This window comes from Scomber japonicus, chromosome 17, assembly GCF_027409825.1.
Source record: "Scomber japonicus isolate fScoJap1 chromosome 17, fScoJap1.pri, whole genome shotgun sequence".
In the NCBI taxonomy this organism is placed as follows: domain Eukaryota; kingdom Metazoa; phylum Chordata; class Actinopteri; order Scombriformes; family Scombridae; genus Scomber; species Scomber japonicus.
Genome location: NC_070594.1, coordinates 16624868 through 16635900, shown reverse-complemented (window position 1 = coordinate 16635900; position 11033 = coordinate 16624868). Strand labels below are relative to the sequence as shown.

Sequence of the window (11033 nt, the reverse complement as noted above, 5' to 3'; positions counted from 1 at the left end):
AATGCTGATATGGTTTCTTATTAGTGATGTGCACACACCAATAAATAAATAAATAATTAAGCTGTGATACAGACAGGCGACAGATTAAAGGAAAAATTGGTTCAGGCATGAATGCTTGACCTCAACAGTGAGGTGGCTCTGTTATGCTGTGCATAGTTTGGGTCCACTTGTCCCCTTAGAGGGAAGTGCCACTACAAATTAATCCAAAGTTGTTCTGAGTGATCAGGTCTATCCTGTGATGGAAACATCAATGCATCAATTCTCAAATGAAATCTTGTATTGCTCTAAATGCAAATGAGACAAATATTAAAGCTTAAACTTTAACTGGAAATAACATTAGATAAAAGAAATCAGAAAAGAAGATGATAGAGTGATGTTTATTTCTGAAATATTTTCCTTTTTTAGATTCATTCTTTGCATTTTTTTTTCATCATTAAAGAGCACATGCGAGTGCAAACCAAGGCTGCATAATACTCAAATTTTATTTAGGAGATGTATAGCATTTTGAAATCTGCAGTTAAATCTCCATCTGGTTCCATCAAAGTATGCAGTGATAATGACTGTATGCTCCAACAGATTTCATGCAAGTGCAGTATGTCATAAAACATTTTTTAATGAAATCTGAGACATGCTGCCAAGTGATAAACAAACTGGTCACAAACTAGAGGAGAACAACTTTTCATTCTTTTCCCCACTCAGTGTAGCTGAACCTGGAGGTTATACTGCATCAAGTTACCTTACATATAACCAGAAACAAAGCAGAAGTAAGCAGATCTTTTCAAAATAAACAGGTATGGTTTATTATGTGGATCTTAACAGCAGCAAATGATATACACGTTTCCTAGTGTTGTAAAACAATAATCAGGTGTCCATATGAACAGAGAAAGAGGTTTTCTTAGCTTTAATCATTCCTCCTGTCCTATTCATGTTTGCGGTTAAAAGATCCCCTTCAAAAGTTTATATGAGGCTTCAGCAGTCTGTCTGAGTTAGTCACATCAAGTGGATATCTGCCACATTCACAGTCTTTTTAGCATCAAATTCCCTCTGTGTGTCATCTGTTGAGTTACAGCAGAAGTACAGTAACAAAAAGAGATACTATGGCACTAAAAAGACTAATGCTGAAAGGATTTGACTCACGTGGGCGTGTCTCGTACAAATGGCCTTTAATTATATATAAAATAATATTAAATTGCGACTGGTTAAAAATGAGGCGACAAACTTGACTTGATGACTTGTGTTTTTTTTTTGTATTATTGTGAAAACGATTAGCGGAAGTGTTGTGTGTGCAGGGAGGATTACAGATGGAGGTTTCTATGGTGAGGGCAGAGACGTGAGCGGCGTAGTCAGCTGGAGCGCACGCTGCTTTATTATCATGGCTTAACAGCACGGGAGATGCGCGTCTTCCCTCCTATCAAAACAGCAGCGTGTACTTTAAGAGAGTAGAGCTAGTCCTATTTGTGGGCAATAAACGGAGCTGAACACGAGCCAGCAGTTGATTTTGACGACTGTCTGACGTTAATTTGGGATTAAAATGGTCATCAAGATTTACATCGCCTCCTCAACAGGCTCTATCGCGGTGAGTGTTTTGTAAATGTGTTTTTGAGCTTGATGACAGTTTCATGGGCTGTAATGAGTGCAAGCACATAACAAAAACACGCGGAAAGCGTTAACCCTAACAGCCGAGTAGGGTATTAGAAGCAATGAAAGTAATCAGCGTCATGCACACTTGCAAGTAGTCTACTTAATAACTAAAATGCACAAATCTAATTGCCTGATTTCTTTGATGTTCTGCTGACTGGACAATGCATGTGTCAGTTAAATCTGCTGAATTAGTGTTTAATGAATTTCACAAAAAAAGGTTATCTAACAGCTAATTTCTAATGATTTTGCATTCATTCTAGGCTGCAACCTCACCTGTGCTTTTAAAGTGGAGAGCCTGAATGAATTGCAAATGAATTGCAAATATTTCCCCACTATGGTTAGAACAAAGTGCTTGCTTGTTGTGCAAATAAGCCATGAGTGGTCAATTTACACTCCCCCAGGCTGTGCATGAGTGCACAAAATAACATCCATATTAGTTATGACCTCATAAATTACAACAAAATCAAGGCATATCTGCTTGATACAGCCTAAACATAAGCAAACATTGTAATTAAAAATGTCTTTTAACAGTATTTACAGCAGTTGTAATATATTGGACTTCACTTTTTCACCCCTTCCCTTATTCATTCTAGGGAGGAGTCTCTGTTTTATGTTGCTTGATTAGAAGGGACATTCACAGAGAGTCTTGTTGTGCCTCCTGGCAAATAACAGGCACATGGCAAAGAGAAAGCCCAGCTGATAACTGAATATGAGCATAAAATCATCAAACAACACCCCGGCGTGAATGCTTTAAGCTTCAGGTAATGGGACAAATGAGTAATATATTTACTTTATCGTGCTCCATCTCTGAAGCGTTTACAAAAGGAGTTATTTTTAACGCTATGACACATACATTCACTCATACACAGTCACAAAGCACAGTCCAACACGCTCGAATAGGTTTAACATTTGGGTCAGTTATGTGAGTGTGAGTGTGGAGTTCATGTGAATGTAATTCACTCTGAATGCTTATTAAATTACGTTGCAAGTGATTGGATGGAGAGGAAGGGCGAGACTGGATCCCTCGGCTGATTTAAAGTGAAATGGATGTGTGTATTTAAGGAGGTAAAAAAAAAGTGTGAAAGGTTATAGTAGTGTGAGAGATGGAGTAAGGTGATAAAACTGTGGAAGGGAGGGAATGTTGTTTTGGAAAACATACAAGTGCAGTAAAAGCAGGGATACGTGAGCAGAAAAGCCAGGAAGTAAAAGACTTTAAAAAAAATCAAAAACACCTCCATAAAAAGAGCAGTTCACAGCTTAACAGCAGAAGATTAGTGGGGTGGAAATCATCAGCACAGAATGAATTATAGTTAAATTTAGTTAAATAAATTCACCTCATTTGATCGAATAACAATTTTACTCTCAAGAGAAGGCCTTCTAATGAGGTGCCATGCTCAGTCCATACATTTGATAGGTAATATATGCTGCTTTCAAATAATCCATTAAGTGTTTTTGAAGAGGATGTGAGAAAGGCATAACATCACTCAGATCTGTTTCTTAACCAAATGACAACATTTCATGAATTGTATTCTAAAGTAGCTCCAGTCCTTGAATTTTAGATGCAATGTTTTTTTTTGAAAATTAGTGTTTAGTTGTTCAGGACAGCTGTAATTTATTTTATGTTATTCTTTTATAGTATCATAGGTCCTCCCTTTCCCTCTCTCTGTTCGTGAGTGAAGGATTAGTTGTGCCTTAACCTCCAGTTAATCCCTACATTTCAGAAAGTGCTCTCAAACAAAGCGTGTGCTCACGTTCTGCAATAGGAGTTTGTTTAGGAGTCCTAGTGGTTTCATTTGTGTATAAGTCTCACACATAAACAGACATGCATATAAAATCTGGACACATCCATCCCCTGACACACACATACACACACACAAACACACAGAGTCTCACTCAGGCTCACTTGGGGCACCTCTTTCATTATTTAGATCCAGGCTGCCTGCTTTTCAGCTCAGAGGAACACCGGGTCATTTATACTACAGTACCAGTCAAAAGTTTGGAAACACATTCCACTTGAATGAGAAAGTGCGTCCAAAATTTTGACTGGTGTATGATAGATGCCAGAAATGAGATGTGTAGATTGAAAAACACAAACTGATAAGTGAGTTTATACAGTGTATTAATCTTTTAATTTTTCTCTTAAAAAGCAATCAGTATCCTTGCAATTCATTTACTTTTTTGTGGGCTTCAAGGGTCCAGATAACACAGAGACCCCCTGTTTGAGCGATACAACTGATTATTTGCAGACTTGTTTGGGTGTGTGTCTATAACTGACTGGGCAGAACAATCCCTTACTGTCTACTGTTTAAGGTAAAACAATAGCTCCATTGTTGAGCCCAGCATCCCAAAAATAATGGGCACACAGCTAACCACATCATTCAATTTTCACTCATTTTATGTTAGATTTAGATTTTTCATCTTCTGTCTAAGGAGCAGGATAATAGATGTCAATATTTAGACATAAATAAAAAATCCCCTGTTCATATTTATTCACACTTTGTAATAAATGATGGTGGATGCTCTGGCACACACCCTCGATAATCACAGGAATAGAAGGAATGCATTAGTTTTCACAATGGATGATAACATTTCAGGCAAAGCAAAATGACTGAATAAACAAAATTGAATTTGTTGGAAATAGAAACCTTGAGGGCATGATTACAGAATGCTGACGCTGATCCCAGTGCTCTAAACAACTTGATGTGACTGAAAATGATATAAAGTGATATGGACGCATGACAAAACTGTTGAAATTAGCTTACAATAAATGTGTTTTTCAGCTAATCATACAAATGAGCTTAGTCAGAACTCATTCCTGTGTTCATTCTTATCATATTTGCTTTTATTCCTTCCAAACTGTAGGAGACTGAGATGAGGGGTAACAACAACGACAATCCTACCACTTCACAAAGCACTTTTAGAACTTGAACTAGAGAAAATAGTTGAACTATTTTGATTATCAATTAATTGTTAGACATTTGCTGCTTCCAGCCTCTGAATTGTATGGATTTGCAACTCTTATTTGTCATTATGATGGTAAATTGGATATATTTATGGTGGTTGGACAACATAAGCAAGTTTTTTTTTTACATTTTATACATGATGAATAAAATGAAAATATCATCAGTTACAGCTTAGAGTCACCTAAGCTAGCTAGAACAGTTACAGGCTCAATACATTGAGACATTGAGACTGTGTCTATTTCTGTGTCTTTACGTCCTACCATGGGAGTTTCCTGTCTTTTCTGTCTGCGTTTCTCCATGGAATTCACAAACACTGTCATGCAGTCTCACTCACACACAAACAAACAGAGGGTCCCAGAGCACATAGGGCAATACCAGGGGGAGCTGTTACATCCATCCCAAACCACAGCTGGGAAAGTTCATTGCAATAAAAAGTGACAACATGAATCATGCTAATCCATTATGTTTCAGAAATGTATAAGAACCATAGTCAGTGATTAATTCATTGATAGATAATGATTCCTAATTGCAGCCTGAAGCCTCTCTTGAATCTATATCAGTGTGAGTTCAAGGCATACTGGAAGAAAAGGGTGTCAGCTTTCTGATTTCAAACCTAAGCTCCTGCACTAATCAATAATCTTCTTAATGTCACCATTACCTACTGAGTCGCTGTGCAGTCAATACATGCAGTACGCTCCGTGTGTGTGTGTGTGTGTGTGTGTGTGTGTGTGTGTGTGTGTGTGTGTGTGTGTGTGTGATAGAGAAAACCTGCTCTGGTTCGATGGGTGTCTGCTTACCGCTTGTCATTACAGGAGTGTATTAAACATACAATAGCTTGGCCAAGAGCACTATACAGAAACAAGGGGGATGCTATACACATACAATAGTGCCTGCCTGCACTTTATGCACACATATACATACAGAAGGGCAACGTGAGATCATATCTGTGTGGAACATGTACATTTGTTTGCTTTAGTTTGATATTGAGGAGACTCTTGATGGATCTGTAAGGAGAGATCACATGATCGACAGGTGTAACCAAGCTAGCAGTCCAGCTCATTTACTACTGACTAAACACTTTGCGAGTTTATACTTATAACCCTTACCATATTATTGATCACACTAGCTATAGGTTAGTCGATGTTGATTTATACGTTTTTAATAACAAATGTTACAAACACATTTTAATAGGAATTTATTATTAAAAATGAAGTTTGTTGTGTATTTTATTTACATTGGCATTGGGTTGAGTCCTCTTTATTATCTGATATCTTTCTGCACATATTCAGATTAGAGTTGATTAACTTTTGCTGGGCAGCAGATCAAAGAATTTGAGGAAAAATCTTGTTTTTAGATCTATGATACAGAAACTGGAAAGTAAATGCTGGAAAATCTTATGTGCTTTTCAGAGTCTGATAAATTTGACGTCTTGTTTGCATATATATTCATCATGATTATGTCATATTTTGGAGTGGGTCGGCTGCTGCAAGTGGTTAGTTTGTTTCTCATCATTTTAACATGTGTAAATGTTTCTGTACTATTCCAAACACAATTCAAACTAAACAGAGGAAAGAGTAAAGAAATTAGGCAGGTTGATTAACAGGGTTACTGTGTTTCTCTCTTTGTTATAGTTTAGTCATTTTCCAATAACAGTTATGTTTTTTTTATTATTCTTTACTTGCTCTTTATCTGATGTTAAAGTACAACTAGGTAAGCTAGCCAGGCTACCAAAAACTAGCCTACTACTACTGTCTTCAACTATATCCGTCTGTCAAATGATCCTCTCAATGGAGTTTGTGCTTGACTGTTGAGTTTCTCTCCTAGTTATTGATAAAGCAAAGTATTTTTTTTTAAATATACACCTTTATCTCCCTCGCCACCCATTCTCCGCCCCACTTGACTAATTTCCACCTCTCCTAAATTAATCCTCCCTCATTTTATATTCTTTTTCGATATCTGCAGATAAAGAAGCATCAGCAGGCAGTCGTGGGTTTCCTGGAGGCCAATCGGATTTGCTTCCAGGAAGTAGATATCACCATGCTAGAGGAGCAGCGGCTCTGGATGTACCGTAACATCCCCCGGGACAGACAGCCGGAGAAAGGCAATCCACTGCCACCACAGATCTTCAATGAGGATCACTACTGTGGGGTATGATGGAAATCATCTTATAATGCTTTTATAGTAGGTCACACTGCACGCTTGGAGACAATGTTATTGGAGCAATTTTTTGTTTGTTGATTTTGTTTTTCTTGGTGAAAGTGTGTGGAGATTGTTTTGCTCAAGCTGGGTATGCCAAAAAAAATGGTTCTGTAAATTGGTTGGTAAGGTTGAACTACTTATGCTGCTAAATGAGTTTGATCAGTTAGAGCTTGCCAGTTTATGTCCTCCACTGAGATTGCACTGTACTCTGTAATCCTGGCGTAATCCAGTTTCATGGATGAGGCAGATTATTTGCTCAGCCTGCTCAGTCACTCTCACTGGCCAAGGTAATCCACAATTTCTTTCCAGTGACATGGTCATTGAATTACATAAAAAGCAGCAGTGCAGGAACTATTTGGCAGGGATGTTTAAAATCATCTTTCAAACTTGTTGAGATTACATAACACTCAACATTCCTTTTTTTTAATATTCCCTCAGGACTATGAAGACTTTTTCCAGTCAAAGGAGAACAACACTGTGTTTGCATTCCTCGGGCTCAGTTCCAAACCCTCAGTGAAAGTAAGCTAATGTACACTATATACACATTATGTTCTCATTTTTGAAGACACAGTAATACATTGCTGCGTGTGTGGTATAAACCATACAGGAACAAGATTTGCTGTCAGTCACGACTTCCTGATCCCCATGACTGGCTGCCCAAACACTGCAACATCTTTCCACTTTGCTGGATCAGCATCTCTACTTTCTGCAAGCAGCCTCTAAAATACTTATACTCTAATCACTTACTGTGACTTCATGCACATCCGCTTTTTTACAAACATGAGTCCAACACCTCAAGATCCAGTGACCTTGTCTCCTCCCATCAATCTGTATCATAGATATCAAAATGTATACTAGGTCTTCCACTAATCTTTGAATGTTTAGAATTTAGATAATCATAGTTCTTACATCAACCAATGGACAAGTTTATCTTAATGCTTAGATGATGAGAAAAACTAATACAATACTGTATTGCAGAGCCCAGTGGGGTCCAATATGTAGTATATAATATATGCACTACTGTATATACCTTTTTTAAATTGGATCTAGACTATATTTGTGCTTTTGAGTAAATACTAAATCACTGAGACTGTTTGGTGATCCAATTGTCAAACATCAAAGGAGGTTATTTTCATTTATCACTTTATTTAATTATTTGATTTTCCTCCAGTCACATCCTTTTCTGCCTCTCTTCTTGAGGTTGATTGGATAACTCGGTTAGAAGAGATCTGATTACCTATGAACCAGCAGGATATTGTAGACACATTCCCTCTGGAGATGCTCTTGAGCTTCCTGTGTTAAAGCTTCATGGACTCCAATACTAATGTACATAAATAATGATTGTATGCATTGCAGATAATATAGTTCAAATGTATAGATAATTTGATAAATGTTTAATTCTACGTGTTCCTTTTTCCCCCCAATCCCAGGATTCTGAGTCATAAATGAAGCTATTGGTATGTGACGTCCAGAGAACAAAGAAACATGAGGATAAGAGCTGCACCACTCCCTGTGTTACATCGCCTCCTCTTCTCTTCCATGTTCTTTCTGCGTGGATGCCAGCATGCTGCCAAACATCACTCCACATGGATTTCACCTTGTATGACCAATCCTGACTCTTTAAACAATATTCCACCATCGTTGAAGTCTCCAAGAAGCATCTGATGAGTCTCCAAGAGGCCACAGAGACAGAAACAGGGGGATAATTTAACACTAATGGACAGCATGTGAATTTGTGTTTCCTTTTCATGTCTTGTTTGATACACGTGACTGACAATACTGTTTCAAAATGCAGTAGCAGGAATTCTTTGTAAAGTAGAAGATGAATATGTAGCAGCTTTTGCATCAGTAGTCTATGGACCAGGGAGAAATGACACGTGTGTGTGTGTGTGTGTGTGTGTGTGTCTGTCTGTGTGTGTGTGTGTGTCTGTGTGTCAATCAGCAGATGTTAATGAAGGCTGTGTTAAGTGAGGGGACCTGAGAGGCAGCACTTAATGCAACTTGAAACAACCCTGCGGCTTAGCCTTTACGTCTGGATCTGTGTGTGTGTGTGTGTGTGTGTGTGTGTGTGTGTGTGTGTGTGTGTGTGTGTGTGTGTGTGTGTGTGTGTGTGTGTGTGTGTGTGTGTGTGTGTGTCACAGAGGAGATATTGCAACCTACCACAAAGCAGATACGACCAAATGTTGAGAGCCCTAATTTTAGGGATAAAAAAATATATCCACTATCATAGCCAACAGTCATTTTAAATATATGTAGTAACTGCCATCAAGTAAAACATACCTTTCAAACTGCCAAACCAGTTTAATTAATCATGGCTGCTATAGAAAGAAAGCCTGGTTGCAGTAGAGCCATATGGGCTGTAGGATCACACCATACAGATTATTATCTAAGGCTTATCTGACAGAGGGTCTAGGAGATAAGAAATTATTGCTCAGGGATAACCGAGTGGCAAAGCTCCCAACCTCTGCACACCAGACTGCCCTCTGTGTTTTACATGTTATGAAATGAACAGTTTGATTCTGGCCAACTCTTACTTTGTCCTTCAGTCTGTTTTCTACAGTGCTTCTACCACACATCGTCATTAAGCATTTTCTCTTTATGTCTCCCCAATTAAATTATCATGGGTGGGTGGTTGACTAATTCCTTTATGTTTACACATGAAGGACACACAAACAGATGCATTCTCTATTAGCCATGCTGTGCTAAATGCTGTGCCATGTTGTGAAAGGACTTCAAATTTCTATCACTGCTGAAACAGACAACATTTCTATCACTGCTGAAACAGACAAATTTTCTATCACTGCTGAAACAGACAAAATTCCTGTTTTGCTGACTTCTATCCTCATTTATTGTGAAACTGTTTTTGTCAATGGTTGCTAACAAATCTGGTGAATGACACACTGACTAAATGTACTAATGTTGCATCACTCTGCTTGGGATTCTACTGTGTCTATCTGTATGTGTATAATGCAACGAAGCAGATTACAGTGTTTTAAGAATGTTTGCCTAAGTATGTTTCATGTGCAAATTGTTTAAAGTAATACACTTAAAAAGCACGTTGGCGTCTGAAGTCACAGTTCGAACAGCTGGTGGAAATATAGAAGTTGCCACCTGTATCTGGAAAAGCTCAATCTGAAAACCCTTTGTATCGGTGGTGGGGAGGTCATTTTGTTTTTTGTAGAAAACCCTTAATTGCCATCTGAACATATACCCTCACTGGCCACTTCATTAGCTACACCAGTGTAATCTAATTCAATCTAATATAATAGCTCTGCCATAAATTACATCTTAAAGAATCTTATGCATAACATTAACCTCAACGTTATGAAGCATTAACATCCATCCCATTAACTTATATTAGTTAATGGGGTAGACAAAATATTAGAAACACCATTCAATATACTGTACTCCTGTACACCCGCACCATTCACTACGACCTCAATAATGAACACTGAGGTGAATTATCAACTTTCCGATAATGACAACAAAAACTGAAACTTCTTTAAAGTAGAATTTATGGCACAGCTGATGTATTGGATTTAATTATATTGCGCAGGTGTACCTAATGAAGTGATCAGTGAGTGTATAGCCTATTTAAAAGGGTCTGTGTTTATGTGGCATCATGTTGACATATAGCTACAGAATCAGAATGAACTCAATGGATGGACACCAGCACTTTGGACTAACACTTGCACAATAGTTGTGTTGTAAAAGGATGTTGGACACAAAAACAGATAACAGAGACAGGAGTGGGAGAAAAAAAAGTTTGTTAAAAGGCAGACTTACAGTTTAGCGACATGAAAGAAGTTAGAAGTTAAGCCAGACAAATCAAATCTAAAAACAAACAGACACACAAAAACTCAGCCAATGTGCCACGAGAGCAAGAGTGGGAACATATGGAAACAAAGACAAGCAGAGAGTATGAATAGTCCACCATATATTTGGGGGCTAAGTCATGGGAGCAGCTAGTCAGTGGGAGTGGGAAACACTGCAGTGGTACTTATTGGACAGGTGAGAAATGGGGGACCAGAAGTTGATGACAAAATGCAAAAAGACCAAACTAATCACTTTTTTTAAATCAACAATGGATGAAATGACTATGCATAATGTGAAATGCCTTTTAATAAAGTGACAAACCGGGAGTAAGCAGTTCACCTCACCTCTGTGGAACTTTTCAGCCCACTGTTTTGGTTTTCTGGCAAGCATCTTTAATGTTTAGGTTTAATGTCT

The 11033-nt window shown here is 38.0% G+C and overlaps 1 protein-coding gene across 2 annotated transcripts; it reads left to right on the top strand.

The window, feature by feature from the left end:
• Positions 1-1385: 1385 nt before the first annotated feature.
• On the top strand, positions 1386-8272 carry sh3bgrl2 (SH3 domain binding glutamate-rich protein like 2). Of its 2 annotated transcripts, none has more exons than XM_053337335.1 (4): positions 1386-1576; positions 6567-6752; positions 7242-7322; positions 8234-8272. In XM_053337335.1, the coding sequence occupies exons 1-4, from the start codon at positions 1532-1534 to the stop codon at positions 8246-8248; spliced, it is 327 nt and encodes a 108-aa protein (XP_053193310.1). In that variant the 5' UTR covers positions 1386-1531; the 3' UTR covers positions 8249-8272. The 2 variants fall into 2 exon arrangements, with proteins under 2 accessions (XP_053193310.1, XP_053193309.1); XM_053337334.1 differs by lacking the exon at positions 8234-8272 and adding an exon at positions 7411-7664.
• Positions 8273-11033: the final 2761 nt, after the last annotated feature.